The following is a 15486-nucleotide window of genomic DNA, read 5'->3' on the forward strand; positions in this document are numbered from 1 at the left end:
ACCGTGAGGCCTCGGGCACCCAGTTTACATGAGCACGTGACCCCCAAGGCTCAGACGAACCAGCCGTGGAGCAGACGTGCTGCTGAGGCCGCGGGGACAGGGAGCCGCTGTCCAGAGCCGCGTGGAGCGTGACTGGCAGGGAGGGGTGGGTCGGGCAGGGAGGGTTGAGCGTGAAACCTCCAGGCGGCAGAGGAAGCAGGCTGCCGCCGCCGAGCCCCGCTCCAAGGACGGCTTTTGGAAGAGCACGTGCAGAGGCCGGGCTCCAGCTTGGGGGTCTCTGGGCCGAGATGCTGTGGCGCTGCCGACAGAATGATGGAGGTGGGCTCGGGCCCTGCAGAGTGCCGAGAGGCAGGGTCTCCCCATCGGTACAGCCCAGACTAGAGGGGTCGGGAGGTATTTCGACAGTATTTCCCTCCCTTCGCCTCGCCTCGCCTCCCGTGCCCCGAGCTGGAGCGGGGCCACGGGATTGGCGTGCTCCTCAGCTGCTCACACACGCAGCACAATCCGTGGGCTCAACTCCGTTTTCTGTGGACGGAGGGAAGTCAGGCTGCGGACACCTGGAGGGTCTCTGCAGTAGCCTCCGAGCCAGGCTTGTGGCTTCAGGACCTCAGGAAGCCGCTGTCCTCTGGAGAGCCACACACACACAGATAGGCCACCTGTCTCACAGATCCCCACATCTCTTATCCTTACTCACAGACCAGCTAACATTTGACTACAAGGAAGAAAACAGACATTTCTTCTGGACACGATTTAACCACGTATGTGTGAAGATTCTGGAGAGTTAGGTAGGAAAATGAGAAAACACATTACAAAGAAGCAGAGAGCGCATGCTTGAGTGAGTGGATTGAAATGCAGAGACCACCTTCAGATCTGAGTTCACGGGTCACTTCTTCCAGGAAGCCCTCCCTGATCTCTCCAGGGCCTGCTGAGCTCTTCCTCCTGTGTGCTCCCCATAAGCCCTGCACCGAAGGTGACATTGCTGGGCTGTGACCCCCTTTGCATTGTCTCCGTCCCTGGCCAGACTCCAGCAGAGGGCCTGGAGAACAGGCCGTGCCTGTCCCATTGGGCACACAGTAAATACCTGTTGTCACAGAACATGGGCTCCATGAAAACAGACCCGTCTCGGGGAGAGGCTGAGGTGGGGGCCTCTGAGTCAGGAAACGAAGGGCTTTGTTTTCCCTACAAGGAAGGTGGGTGCCCCGGCAGCCCCCGGCCACATCCCAGCCTTCCTGTTCTCGTCCCCCTTATCTTGATGGAGACGGTAATTTGTTTTCCATCTTCTATAGGAGCAGAGCCGGTGGCAGCCCGTGGAGTAGACCTGTGTGGGGGCAGAGGTTTTCTGATTACAGTCCATTAAGGCTGAGCTGTGATTTCTAAAGCGCTTTTCATTTGCGGCAGGAGCCAAACCCCTGCCCAGTTTCCTCTCACCGAGTAAGCAGTGCGCTACTCTATGAAAATGAATTTTTTAATTATGTTAGTTTAAGGAGAAGCCTAACTGAACATGTGTGTTGAGCAAAACAGAATACTCCAGTTGGCACAGCAAGAAAGAGGGCTTTGGAGAGAGACCAGCAGGGTTCCACGTTGGAGCCTGACATCTTAACAGTATCCAAAAAGCCTGGCTCCTTCGCAGCCGTTTCAGTGGCAGGACAGCTCCTTGAGCCCGGACCACCTGTCCGCTCCTCATTTCCAAGTCGTTGCCGATGCTGCTCCTGGCGGGATACAGCTTGACCGTCGTAACTGCAGGATGTCATCTGCTCCAGTCCCCTGGATGTGACGGCACGGAGCTGGTGGCTGCTCCCTGCCTGATGCCCCGAGACCCGGTCCCAGCGCCTCCTCTGCGCGGGGCCCTTTGACGTCCAGAGATGGCTCTGTGTGCCGTCAAAATAGGACGGAGTTGCCTTCTGTCCCCGTTTTCCAGTTCAGTTGTACCTGGGTGGTCCAAGCCTCCCTTCTGTCTCCACTAATTCCCCAGGGGTGCTCGCTGTCAAGAAAAATATCATGCGTGTTTGTAGTTGAGCAAGCCTTTTTTTTTAAGGTACCAGCACTCGTATCTTAGTGAGCGGGACATGTCACTGCAGTTTCTCCTTCCAGCAGGCCTTCCTCTGCTCCGCTCCAGTGCCTTTAGGTCCCCGCCCGGCAGTGCCCCGTTACCCCTTTTGCTCACTGTGTGGCATTAGCCTTCTAGATGATGCTGGTACCCAGTGCCAGTGAAGCTGAGTAGCCGCAGGCAAGTTAATTCATCATCCCGGTATACACGCTGCAAGGCCTTAACCAGGATGCCTGACAGAGAAAACAGCTCCAAATAGAACCTTCCCATGGCCACTGGGAACTGTGCTCCCCGTGTCCCCCATCTGTGGAGAAGACCTCAGGGTCTGCCACTCCCAAGCCTCCGACCACCTGCCCCCTTGGTGGTCCCGTGTCCCCCGTGACCCACTCTCCCTGGAGACGGCTGCACTGGGGGGAAAGCCCTTCCCCGTCTGACCTCACCATCCTGTCCTCTCACCCCCGCCCCGCCACAGCCTCCACGCTGTCCCAGAAACACGCTGAACGGCTCTTGGGCTCTTCACAGGATTGGCAGAGTTAGGTCATGGCCTCTAGCTCACCTTTGGGGCGGCCTTCCCCAAGCAGAGCAGTCAGTCCCAATTTTTGGTTCTCTGAACAGCAGCAGCAGCGCTGTGTCCTGCCTCTCAGGCGCCCGAGCGCAGGGCTGTGTCGTGTTGGCCACTGTTTCTCTACATCCAGGGTCATACCTGGCAGGTGGTCGTCACCATCTGTTTGCCTCCAGATTCAACCAGTATCAGCTGCTGCTTTTACTACTGAAATCGGAGTGTGTGTCCATGAACTCAGGGGTATGTGCACAGCAGAGACGGGGTTAAAATGGACGGGAGGCAACAGCCCTCCTGCTACCCTGCGCCACTGGGAATAAGCGAGTTAAGATGTTGAGTCCCCTGCTCTCCCTGACATGAGGGCCAGTCCCTTGAGGCCCTGGTGACATGGGGAGCTCTGCAGTGGCTTCAGTTCTGTCAAGCAGAGAGCTGCCACCTGCTGGGGAGTGTCCTTCCACCTCAGGCCCAAGCCCCTCACCCACTAGCCCAGCTGGTGGAAACAGAGCCAAAGCCCAGGCCAGAAGCCCTACTGGGACAGTGCCCTCGGTGAATGCGACCTTTGTTGTGGCGGAGTTGGCACTGCGGGGGGGCGGGGCGTGGGCAGGAGCCACAGGTGCTCGGGGCTGCAGGAAGCCGGATGCCCTCGTGCCAGGCCTCCAGCCCCCGCGGTGAGGACGGGGGATCTGGAGAGGTTCAGCTTCCTGCCCATCTCCACCTCCGTCTCGGAGCAGAGGGCAGCGCAGATGCGCGGGGGGCCCAAGGGAGCCCCGCGCGGGGCCGGCAGCTGCCGGTCAGCGGGACGATGGCTCTGTCAACCTCTGCTGACAGCGTGTCTTGCTCCCCACTCTCCCTCAAACCTCTGCAGGAGCAATTCTTCTGGGAGGAATCCTCTACTCCTGGCAGTTTCCCCATTTCAACGCCCTGAGCTGGGGCCTCCGCGAAGACTACTCCCGGGGCGGCTACTGCATGATGTCGGTCACCCACCCGGCGCTGTGCCGCCGTGTCGCCCTGCGCCACTGCCTGGCTTTGATCGCGCTCTCCGCCGCGGCCCCTGCCCTGGATGTCACCACGTGGACCTTCCCGGTCATCGCCCTCCCCATCAACCTGTACATTTCCTACCTCGGCTTCCGGTTCTACAGGGACGCGGACCGGAAGAGCTCCCGGAAGCTGTTCTTCTGCAGCCTCTGGCACCTGCCTCTGTTCCTGCTGCTGATGCTGACCTGCAAGCGGCCGGCCGGGCGGGGCGACGCCAGGGAGCCTCAGGGCTGACATCACGCTGTCGTGCGGGAACGGCGAGAAACATAGGAGACGCACAGGTTGTTTTGTTTTGTTTTTCCTCTCTGCTGTTAGGCAGGAATATTTTGGTAATTTGAAAACACCAGGAGAGAAATCGCAGGGTTTGGGACAAGGTTGTAACATAATTGGTGCTCAGGGCTCACTCAATAATTTTTTTAAATGGTGACATCCAAAATGCTCCCCATTAGGACTGCGTTGACTTGGTCGATTAACACAAGGAGAGAGTGGTTATCCCCTGAGCGGGTCGTTATGGAGCTCTCGCGCCAGCCCCACCCTGTCTGCTCATCCTCTCCCTCAGGTAGAAGTGCAGGTGAGCCTTCCTTTCCTGGCCCCTCCACACATCCTCCCCACCTGCTGGCCAGACAAGGTGCGAGCTCACACTGTGGTATCTGTGGTTCTGTGGCCTCCGGTCCCTGCTGGGACAGCCCCCCTTGTGAATGAGCCAGGGCCCCTCTTTCTGCTCCCTTCGCCCCACACCTCCTCAGCCTGACCGTCCCTCAGACAAAACCACGGATGTGCTGCCGCTCGGCCTTGGCAGGAAGAATTCCAAACGGTTGCCCAGGGAACCTCAGGCTGGACCGCCAGCCCCCCCACCCCAGACCCCCAACCCCGACATGTCAGCATTTCAGAAACTCCAAGCAATCAAAGGCATCTTTAAAGTTTGCTTTACTATATAGGAGGTATCAGAGCATTTCTTTCTGGAAGGGTCTCTCTCGACTTAAAACCAGAAATCCCTCCAGCTCTGATCCATCAGTTCCTCTTTATTCACCACTGGGTTGTCGGCTTCTCTTTGCTGCAAGGCTCTGAGGCCAAAGGAGAAGGGAAATCAGAAAAGGGTGAGCAGGGCCAGCCAGCCCACGCAGCTCACGTTCTTGTCCCTTTAGTGGAAAGCACATTTCCATCCTTCTATCTTCTGAATTCAGAAATTAGCCTTCACGTGTCCAGTGGCTTTGAGAGCCAGAAGCAGGTGCTGGCCCCCTGTGGGGGTGCTCCTGGTCCTGGGAGGGGTGGGTCCCCGAAGCCAGGTGTGCCTCCATCCCTCAGCCTTCATGTCCACCCCCTCATCCACTCTCCACTCCCACTTGCCTGAAGGTCTTGAAGCTTAACAGGATGTTTTCATTACTCAGGCTCCAGGGGCATGGCTGCCCTGGAAGGAATTCATTCGGGGAGTTTAAGCAACACTTAGGCAGTCATTGCAGTATGCCTGTTCTCTCACAACTCCCCAAAACAATGCAGTTAGTATCTGATGTCTGTTTCCACTTACCTAAAACACCCTCTCTTGGCCGTGTCCAGATGGCACTGTGGGAAGTGACACAGGCATGTTGTGGGGGGCAGGGGGTTGGGAGGTGGCACCCGCAGCCCTCAGATTTGTAAAGCGCATCGGTTCTCTTCCTGCTGCAATAAACCAGCCCCTCAGAACCGCAGTGTGTGTGACGTCATTCCATTCCACCTCCGGCTCCTGGTGGAAATGATAACACTTGCCTCATTTTCACAAACTGGCAGAGGAACAGAAGGACCGTGGATGTTTCTGTTTGAGGTGCTGGAAGTGAGCAGCCTGTGCTCCCAAAAGAGTCGTAAGCAGAGGCCGGGCTCCACCCGCTCCCCACCCTCTGCTCGGAATCATCCAGTCTCTCCCGCCTCCTTCCTCCAAAACCCTCCTAACGATGACACCCGCACAGCCCAGGAGAACTCATTTGGCTCAGAGAAGAACTGGGTTGGCAGGTGGCCTTGGTTTTCTTCTCTGGAGTGATCGGCCATCACCCAAGAGCACTTCACCTGTCAGGGTGCCTTTTCTCCATCCATCTCGTAGGATCCATGTTGTCAACCCATCAGGCAACCAAATAAAAAACACATGGAAAACCAACAAGGTCCAGCCATCGACTCGGACGCTGCCGTGCTGCTTCTGCTGTTTTCCCATCCGCTGTCAAACCTTTTAAATAAGTTGATAATCTGCCTGGAGTGGAAATGAAGTGGGAGCAGTACGCTGCTTTTTCGTTGGTAAGTCAGACGTAATTGACCCCGTGCTGGACAGAGTACAGTTTCCGAGCATGTGGAAGTTGGGAGGGGTGTTCTGGGTCGGAGAAGCCCCGACGCTCACTTCCTGATTCGGACTCCATCACTCAGTCCCTGGGCCCCGCGTGGACGTCATGGAACATCTGAGAAGCAAGGTGTCTGACCACCCTGGGCTCTCGTTCTCATTGGCCCAGACTGGGTCATAACTCGCTCTGCGGTCCATCACTGGCTTGAGCCACCACTTTGAGCGCTCTTTAAACGTTTTCCGCATCTGACAGCCTCTCCCTCTTCCACCGCCACCAGCGAGGTGTAACTGTCTGCCCACCCCACCCCACCCCCGTGCCTCCACGCCTCCCGATGGCTCTCTCTCTACTTTTGTCCCTGCCCGAGACTTTTCCACGCAGCAGCCGTTGTCATCCTGCTGAGACACCAGGCCAATCATGACAAGCCCTGCGGAGGTGCTCAGTCGGTGCTTTCTGAGAAGGTAACCCCACCTGGGCCACCAGAAGCCCCTGGTCAGAGGGATGGTGTCTCTCAGCCCAGGATGGAGAATGAAATGACCTGGAAGCCTCCTTATAACAGGTAATCAGTGGCTTATAAAAGTCTTTCTCCCACGGCTGCAACAGTCCCCATTCCCACCCCACCCGACCACCTGCAGGACAGTGGGGGCTGCACCAACCAGAAGGCCCACAACCTATGGTCCTCCTGTTTCTCGACTGACTTCAGACACCACCCCCGTCTCCCAGAGCACATCTTCTGTTTTCGGATGGGGCAGGTCACAGCTCCCCTGGCTGCGTTCTAGGTCTCAGAACAGTTTCTCATCCTCAGCACGACTGACATTCTTTGCTGGGGGGGAGCTGTCCTGGGTAATCACAGGCTTCCAGCAGCATCTCTGGCCTCCACTAGAGGCTTCTCCCAGTTGCGAAAACCAAACATTTCTCCAGGCATTGCCGGTGTCCCCTGGGGGACAGGGGGCAAAAGCACCCCGGGGAGAGCCACTGTCTTAGAATTACTATTAAAAACCCGCAAGTGAAAAAGCTCTGCGGCGGACACCCTGTTACTTTTGCCATCAAGCCCACTGGTCACCTCCCTTCCTTTACCGGCACCCTGACATCCTCACACACCCCCGTCTGCTTTCAGCCCACGGGGTTTGGATGGGCTGGCGCGTTACCTGGGCTTGATCCGCGTGAAGACAGCATCCTTTTGGCCACGGTGATCTGCTCAGGACGGGTCGTGTGGTCCAGTTCATAACCCTGAGGGTCAGGCCTAGGCGTCCGAGTTGAACTTGCACTTTTGAGAGTATAAGCCTGGAGTTTCTGGCTGCTGTTTGGTCATCCGACTCCAGCAGGGCCCCACGCTTGTGACTCCCCAGGACCGTCACTTACATGATTTCTTTGGGGCTTGAGCCATTTCGTGTTGCATTTTCCGTCATTTGCATGAGCTCTGATCTGCTTGTGGTCGCAGATTTCCTGCAAGATTGCACTTTTCTCTTTGCTGGTTTCCTCACCTCTAGGCAGTTCTCAGGGATGCACAGGGCCTGGAGAAGGGGGATGAGAAGCGGGGACGGAGTTCACTCTAGAGGAAGTGAGAACCTCCTCCTCTGGGGCTGGAGAGTAGGGCGAACCAGGGGTAAAGACCAGACGGCATGAGGGTTATTCTTTGTTGTTCTTGTTGTTTTCTTACTGAAGCATAGTTGGCTTACAGTGCTGTGATAGTTTCAGGTATGCCAAGTGATTCAGTTATATGTAGTCTTATATTCTCTCTGTATATTCTTTTATCTATATTCTTATCTATACTTTACAGGTATATTCCTTTTCAGATTCTTTCCCATTGTAGGTTATTACAAGACATTAAATATAGTTCCCTGTGCTATACAGTAGGTCCTTGCTGTTTATCTGTTTTATATAGAAGAGTGTGTATCTGTTAATCCCAAACTCTCAGTTTAGCCACACACATCCCCACCGTGATGGTTCATTTTCTGTGTCGCCTTGACTGGGCCCCGGGGTGCCTGGATACCTGGTTGCACGTGGTTCCGGGGGTGTCTGTGAGGGTGTTTCCGACGAGATGAACATCAGAGTCCGTGGACTGAGAAAAGCAGAACACCCTCCCCAACGCGGGCGGCCTCGTCCGGTCTGAGGAAGGCGGGAGAGAACGGAGAGGCGGAGGGAGGACGAGCTCGCTCTCTGCCCCGGCTGACCTTGACCTGGCGCACCTGTCTCCTCCCGGCTTCAGACCCAGCCTCCGACCAGACTGCGTCATCGGCTCTCCTGGGTCTTGGGACTTCGTTTCCATAGATCCACCAGCCCGTGGATCAGCCCTGTGGATTCTGGAGAGCCCAGACTGACCAAGGTTTGGGCAGAACACGAGTGGAGGAGGCGCTCTGGGCCTCACACCGACTCGCGCCTTCCTCCCTTTCTGGTTTACGCCTCTCCCTTGTAGAGGGGCCACCCTGTTAATGAGCCTGCAACACCCCCCCCCTGAGAAGGGACCCTGGGGGTTCAGGAAGTTTCCGTGATGTGAGTAGGACGCATAGACACAAGGCGTTAAAGAATTTTAATAGAGTCTTCACGTAAATGTGAACGACTTGGTAACTTCTGGGGGTGCTTTTGGGGGGCACCTTTTGTATCTTTACGTCATACCTACGCTGAGGCTGGAACTTGCCTGGACAGCAGCCGCCTACCCTGAAAAGTAAAACAAACGTATTCCTAAGTCAGTTTTACAGACTCTTCCAAAGCACCGTCTTTATTTGTGGACTACGGGCAGCCAGCTAGCTGTAATATTTAGAAAGACTCATAAAACCCGCTGTGGTTTCCTAGGCCTGGGGCGCTAAGATTAATGCCCTTTGAGACTCTTGGGGGACGTTGGGCCTCGCCTCCTAGAAAGTGTATATGTACCTGCACAATTTTGCAAACAATTTCAGAAGGTCCGTGGACCCCCCAAGTCTCTAACATGATGCTTTTCCTTATACACTTTTTTTTTTTCAGCTTAGTCCCGCTGACACACATTTTATCTCCAGCCAACTGCTTTGAAATTCCAGAGACATCTCTCTTTGTTCCATCCACACCCTGATGGGAAAATCATGCATTTAGGAGTCGGATCTGAATTTGAATCCGGTTCTGCCCCTCGGTGCTGTGACTCGTGGAGGGTCCTCACCCCACCCCCACCCCATGGGTAGCGGGGCACGATTCCTGGCCATGGCATGAGCTGCAGGGAGGAGACTGAAGGGGTCATGGTGTTTGCTTTGGACGGTGCTGCCTCAGGGAACTGCGGTTTGACCGACGCCTTTGCTCACGTGCCGCGTTGTTCCGGCCTCACGTGGGCACAGCGCCAGCGGCCACGAAGTAGAACAAGAATGGAGACAGAATCACCACCCGGCGGTGCGGGGTGCAGGCGTGCGCGCCTGGCGAGGGGCTTGCCGGGTTTCCTTCTCGCCTTCACCCCTCCTTCCAGGCGTCCGGGTCTTTCTGGGTCTGTTTCGGTGCTGAGTGCGCCACCCTCAGTACGTCTGTGCCCCACAGAGCTGTGCGCTGCACCCGCGCATCTCCGCTCTCGGGGCGTCTCGGCTCTTTCGCATCTCCGCTCTTGCGCACCTCCGCCCTGCATCCCTCCTCCCTTTGCTCCTCCGCCCGCGGCCGGATCCTCCTGGACGACAGCCTCCACTTCTCATGAACCAGAGATTCCCTTTGATCTCACGGCCCTCAGCCTCCCCTGACTTGAGTTCCAATCTCACCTCCCATCTGCCACCCGCTGCGGACCTCTGTCCTTAGGTCTCCTGTCCCCCACGGGGACCTCCGTCCTCAGGTTCCCAGTCCCCCAGGCCTGCAGGGAGCCCCGTGGACACACGTTTGCTCACGCCGGCTCTCCTCTGCGCTGTCTTCCTTTCCGGGTCTTTCTGGAACAGCAAGGTGTGTTTGTCGAGGTGTGTTTGTCTTCATTCCCTAGAGCTGCAATATCACCTGACCACAGACTGAGGGCCTGTGGCAGTGATGTTTATCCTCTCACGGCCCCGGGGTCACAGCCTCCGCCGACCTTCCTGGCTCAGGGACCTCCGGTGGAGGATGTGTCCCTGGCCTCCTCCAGCTTGGGGGGGGGGGCCCTCGGCTGTGGCAGCCAGGCCCTGCCTCTGTCTTCATGTGTGTGGCCTCTCCTCTGTGTCCTCTTCTCGCGACACTTGTCACTGGACGTGCGGCCCGCTCTGACCCACCATGACCTCAACTCAGGATCCGTAGCTCATGGACCAGTGTAGAGGCCCTCTTCCCAGATAAAGTTGCTCTCAGAGTTGGGGTAGGGGGGAGCCGCCGCCCCGACCCTGCCCACCCCCCCACCTTCAAGTCGGAAACCCTCCCCCACTGTCGGGGTGAGGGGAGCAGGGGAGCTGCCGCTGCAGCCAGCACAGGGCCAAGTGACCAGGCTGGAGGGTGAAGAAGGGACCCGCAGTGGTGAGCCCTGAGGCATGGGAGCCCCCTCCAGAGCTGGCTAAACCCCCACCCTGAGAGAGTGGGGCAGGGAGGCAGCGGGGGGTGGAGGGGGCGGTGAGTCCGGGTGGGAAAGACGATGGTGATTTACCTCCATGTGATGGAAAAGCTAGCATCTGGTGAATGCCACCACGGGTCTGGCACTGCCCTAACACTACCAACCCCATTTTACAGACAGAATCTGAAGCGCAAGAGACCAGAGTCCTCTCCAGAGTCCTGGCGTGACAGGACCAGACAGTCTTGCTGAGATGAAATCAGATTGAGAGTCACAGGTGCACATAGCCAAGAGCCACGGAAAGTCCTCGGGTGGGAGAGGGACGGGCAGAAGTGGGTGTCGCTGAGCAGGTTAATCCAGGTGAACAGAGCTGACATGAGCCTGGGGGCTGAATGCCCGCTGAATTGATGGCGAGGCTGGAAAAGCAATTTCCACAGAGAGCCTTTACTCCAGGACATCGTGTTACTTCCGACACACCAGGGACCTCCCCCAGACTCTGACCATGGAAGCTAAGTAAGAGGCAGGTCTGGGTTTTAGAAACCAAGCTCATGTAGGTAAATCTGTGTTTTTGTGCCCAGAGGATGGAAACGGGGTTGAAAGTCTGATACTGGCCTCTGGAAGTTTAAGAGGTGGGCAGACCGCTGCGGAGACGCAGCCTCCCGTTCAGGGACAGAACCGATTGTCATGGGTGGCCGATGGAAGTGACATCATTATTCTGTACTCACACTCTCACATCACAAAAGGTACCAGGCGTTTCTATTTCAAACCGGTTTCCCAAAAGCCCAAAGTGAAGAACTTCACGAAGCTGAAGTGGAGTCACCAGGAAACTCGTCCTCCTTGGCCGGCCGGCTTTCCCACGGCGCAGTCATTAGCAAAGCCAGGGAGACGGGGCACCGTTTTTGACGACGGGAGAGTCGCTGATCTGCTGCGTCCGCCTGTTTGGTGACTATTGGGAAGTGACGATGAGGAAGAGGCTGCAGAGGTGACCTCCAGCGGGAGAAAGAGTGGGAAGGAGTGGCCAGCCGTGAAAGGCGGAAGAGCAGCGACAGTAAAGTGAATGTGGCGTGACTTCGCAGCAGGAATAAAGGGCCGTTGGGGCAGCGGTGGAGACCTCTGGCATCAGCAGCCTTTTGGGTGTGAACCGGAGTGAGGGACCGTGAGCATCTGCTTTCGTGAAAAGCGGGCTGCGGCACACGCACACTATTGTGTATGGACGGCGGGTCCACGCACAGGGACTCTACTCCATAGTCTGCGATAACCTCCAAGGGAAAAGAATCTGGAAAAGAATGGTCTGTTCAGTTGTGTGGATACCCGAGTCACTTTGCTGTGCAGCAGAAATGAACACAACACTATAAATCAACTATACGCCAATAAAATTTTTTTTAATGAAAAAAAAAAAAGGCTAGAGAAATCGATTCACCGATTCACAAAAAGAAGGTCCCTAACATGTCTAGCAGTAGGGAAAATTCCAGGGTGAACGCGTGTCAAGATGTAGAAGGGTCTCAAGTGATATTTCAGCAGGTTTGGTTTGAGAAAAAAAAGTCTGTGGCTGTTGGTCAACACAACCCTCTACCGGGTGACCTGCTGCCACTTTAAGAGGAGTCGGTTTGAATGTCTGCTAACGGATACAGACCTTCGGGAGATGAGTTCTAAGAGGCCCTGGTGCCCCCAGACACCTCTGAAGATTTTCTCTTCGATTAAAACAGGATTTCTCTTTAGCCAGTAAGTAAGTAGAAGCTGGTTCAAAGGCTCTCAGGCTGCCACCTGCTACTTCAAAAGCTCTTTGGATTCCCTGAGCAATTGACTGTAAGGCATTCACCCTCCTGGGTGTGGTTTCTTCCTTCTCTGAACGTGCTCTCTCCGAGTGAAGACAGAAGCAGTCTCTGAAGGTGGGGCTCAGAACAGACCTATCCTTGTGGCTGTGCGTCAGGCCTCATGGCTGCCATGGTGGAGGTGGGGGGAAAGGTGCCGCTGGGTGGCTGAAAAATACAGGTAGGCTGGCATTTTAAAGGCATTGATAAGGAATCTGAATTTTGATTCTGTTTTTAAATGTACATGTTGACGTGATTGGAAATCCCCCATCTGCGTTGCTGCAGGTAACTCTGCCATCCTATAAATTGGGCCCATCAACTATAAAAAGTTTATCCTATAAACTTGTAAACATACTCTAAGGCACACTAGTTATTAGAGAAATGCAAATTAAAAAAAAAAAAGCAAACACAGTGTGAGATACTGCGTCCCACCCAATAGGATGGCCATGATCAGAAAAAATGAAATAACAAGTGTAGGCAAAGGATGTGGAGAAAGCGGACCCTTCGTGCACTGCTGGCGGGAACGTAAAACGGTGCACCTGCCGTGGGGAACAGCATGGCTGTTCCTCAAAAAGTAACGCAGAATGATCAGAGGATACAGCAGTTCGACTTCTGGGTATATATCTGGAATAATTGAAGGGGGGGGCTGGAAGGAATATGGGTTCACCCTTGCTCATGGCAGCATCATTCATAACAGCCAACAAATGGCAGCAACTCTGTTGACCATTGATGGACAAATGGACCATCAAATGTGGTTTAGATGATGGAATATTATCCACTCCTAAAATGGAAGGGAAAATTCTGACACATAATCTGAGTTAAATAAGCCCTACCCCACAGGGCCAAGGCGGTGTGATTCCTCTCAAGTAGCTACTTAGAAGAGTCTCATTCCTGGAGACGGAAGGTAGGATGGTGGTTGCCAGGCGCTGCGGGAACAGGAGTGAGGAGTTAGTGTTTGATGGGGAAGAGCTTGGGTTTTGCAGGATGTAAAGAGTTCTGGAGACTGGCTTCACGACAACGTGAAGATACTTAGATGAACGGTACACGTAGAAATGGTGAAAACGTAACGTTTGCGTGTATTTGACCACAATTCAAAAGAAAAACTAAAACAAAACCCTCGGGCCGTGGTTCTCAAACGCAAGCACACATCAGAAGCTGCCTGGAGGTCTTGCTTCAACACAGACGACTGGGCCCCGCCCCCAGGGTTTTCCGTCTCTTTTCCAGCGAATTCCCAGGTGATGCTCCGGCTGCAGGTCCAAGGACCACGCTTTGAGAGCCACTGCTCCAAGGCTTCCGTAAAGAGTATCTGTTTTTTCTCTCAGAAACAGTGAGCACTAGCTGAGATTTGCACAAACAACACCTAGGACCTTTATACCAGTAGCCTCATTCTCAAGGAAGTGGACTTTAATCGTTGCTACACTTTGACAATGTGTCAGGAATATTATTAGGCACCTTCTATACATTTTAATTCAACCCTTACAAACGAATTCATTGATTCAGCAAATATATCTTTGAGCGACTATCCAGGGCACTATGTCAGGGGTCCAGTGATCACCAAAGCAGGTGTGTTCCTAGCTGGGGGCGGGGTGGGGCGCATACAGTGATACGGTGACGCAACAGAGAAAATGACCACGTAGTTATAAATTACTGAAAGTGCTGGAAAAAAAAGGGGAGGCGGTAGTTGAGCTAGAAGACCTCCTCTTGATAAAGTGACCAGAAAAGGACTCTGAAGATGTGATATTTAAACTGAGGATTAGAAAGAGCCAGTCATGCAAGGTGGACAGAGGAGAGCAGTTATGAGGAAAGGATTGCAAAGGGCACGTGATGTGATTGGGGCGGGGGGGAACCAATCACTGCGAGTTGGCTGGGGGCGGGGCTCCTTCCCTCCTGTCTGTCCACCGCCTCCTCCCCAACACATAGTACAGTTAGGCAAGCAGCACTGAGAAATAATAGTACGCTGAGTACAGATGCTTAGTTATCCTGAGAGGTGGGGTCACCTGAAGTTGGGGGGGGGCAGGAGGCCATTCAGGGAGTGGTTGAACTCCACTCAGAACACCAGAGTTTCTCTCTGGAAAACATAGGGAGGGGCACAGCCTAAGGCCTGGGGTCCCTGTAACCGAGCAGGACCTTGTGAAGCCTTCCCATCGGGGACTCCCACTCGTGTCCCCCACCTGCCTTTTTATCTGCAGAAAAACATTAGTCAAAGAATCAATTGAATCGGAGAAGTGAGAAAACAGAGAAAAAGGAAAACAGTCAAGAAGAGAAAAAATGACAGTGTAGCCATTCGACAAAGTCAAGGACCTCTAGTTAGTGCTTCCGCAAAGACTATCGATCATATTCTGAGCCAGGCCCTTGGAGCTGTTTGGCAGGTGCTGAAGCCCCACCAGGAGGAAGAAGTCAACTGTGTGCTTCCCACAAGCACGGGGACCCCAGGCTGGCTGGAACCGTAAGGTTGATGACGCTGACTCCCAATGACCCCACCACCCACCAATCAGGAGACTGTCCAGGGGCTGCTCCCGCCCTGCTCCTCCTCCGACACTGGAAGACTCCACACTACCCCCTCCAAGGGTGGGGAACAGCCCTTGAGGCACTAGCCTGCTGTGTTCCCCTCTGTGCCTGGCAATTGAAGCTACTTTTTCTGTTTCCTCCAACTCTGTCTCAGCGTTTCTATTTGGCATCGGTGTAGAGGCACCTGATGTTTTGGTAACATATTATCAGCTGGTAGTCTGGAGGAGCTTGACCTCACTGAGAAAAAATTAGACAACTGAGGCAGGCAAACTAGCAGTTAAAAAAAAAAAAAAAAAAGAGGATGCCAGATATAACATGTGCAATGATTGAAATAAAGTACCCAGTAGGTGTGTTCAGTTGCAGGATGGATACCTTCAAAGGATGAACTAGCAACAGTCTATGCCAACAGAAAGCAAAGCTTAGCGTTTCCCAAATTCCAAGTGGAAAAAAAAACATGACCCAAGAATTTTATACTCAGCCAAATTTTTCTTCCAGTCTAAAAAGGCGACCAACAGACATTCTCAAACATGCAGGATGTCAAGAGGTACAGCATCCATGAACACTTCAAAATGACATCAACACACCTATCTATTTATTCTAAAAACTCCAGCCACCTACAATACGTATCCAAATGAAGCTCTCAGATTTCTTGGCTCCCTTGAATCATATAAAAACAAAACTACAAGAAGACAACTCAAGGAATTGTGGTTAAGAGTGTAAACAGTATCAGAGTTCCCTTTGTGGCTCAATGGAAATGAATCTGACTAGTATCCACGAGGATA

The 15486-nt window shown here is 54.2% G+C and overlaps 1 protein-coding gene across 1 annotated transcript in view; it reads left to right on the forward strand.

Moving 5' to 3' along the window:
* Positions 1-5321, forward strand: part of LOC125115149 (protoheme IX farnesyltransferase, mitochondrial) — a 98620-nt gene extending 93299 nt beyond the window's left edge. Inside the window, exon 7 of the mRNA XM_047758982.1 lies at positions 3472-5321. Coding sequence (XP_047614938.1) covers positions 3472-3875 — 404 coding nt within the window. The 3' untranslated portion in view covers positions 3876-5321. The remainder of the gene's footprint in view (positions 1-3471) is intronic.
* The last annotated feature ends 10165 nt before the right edge of the window (positions 5322-15486 follow it).

Source organism: Phacochoerus africanus, chromosome 14 (assembly GCF_016906955.1).
Source record: "Phacochoerus africanus isolate WHEZ1 chromosome 14, ROS_Pafr_v1, whole genome shotgun sequence".
Classification (NCBI taxonomy): Eukaryota; Metazoa; Chordata; class Mammalia; order Artiodactyla; family Suidae; genus Phacochoerus; species Phacochoerus africanus.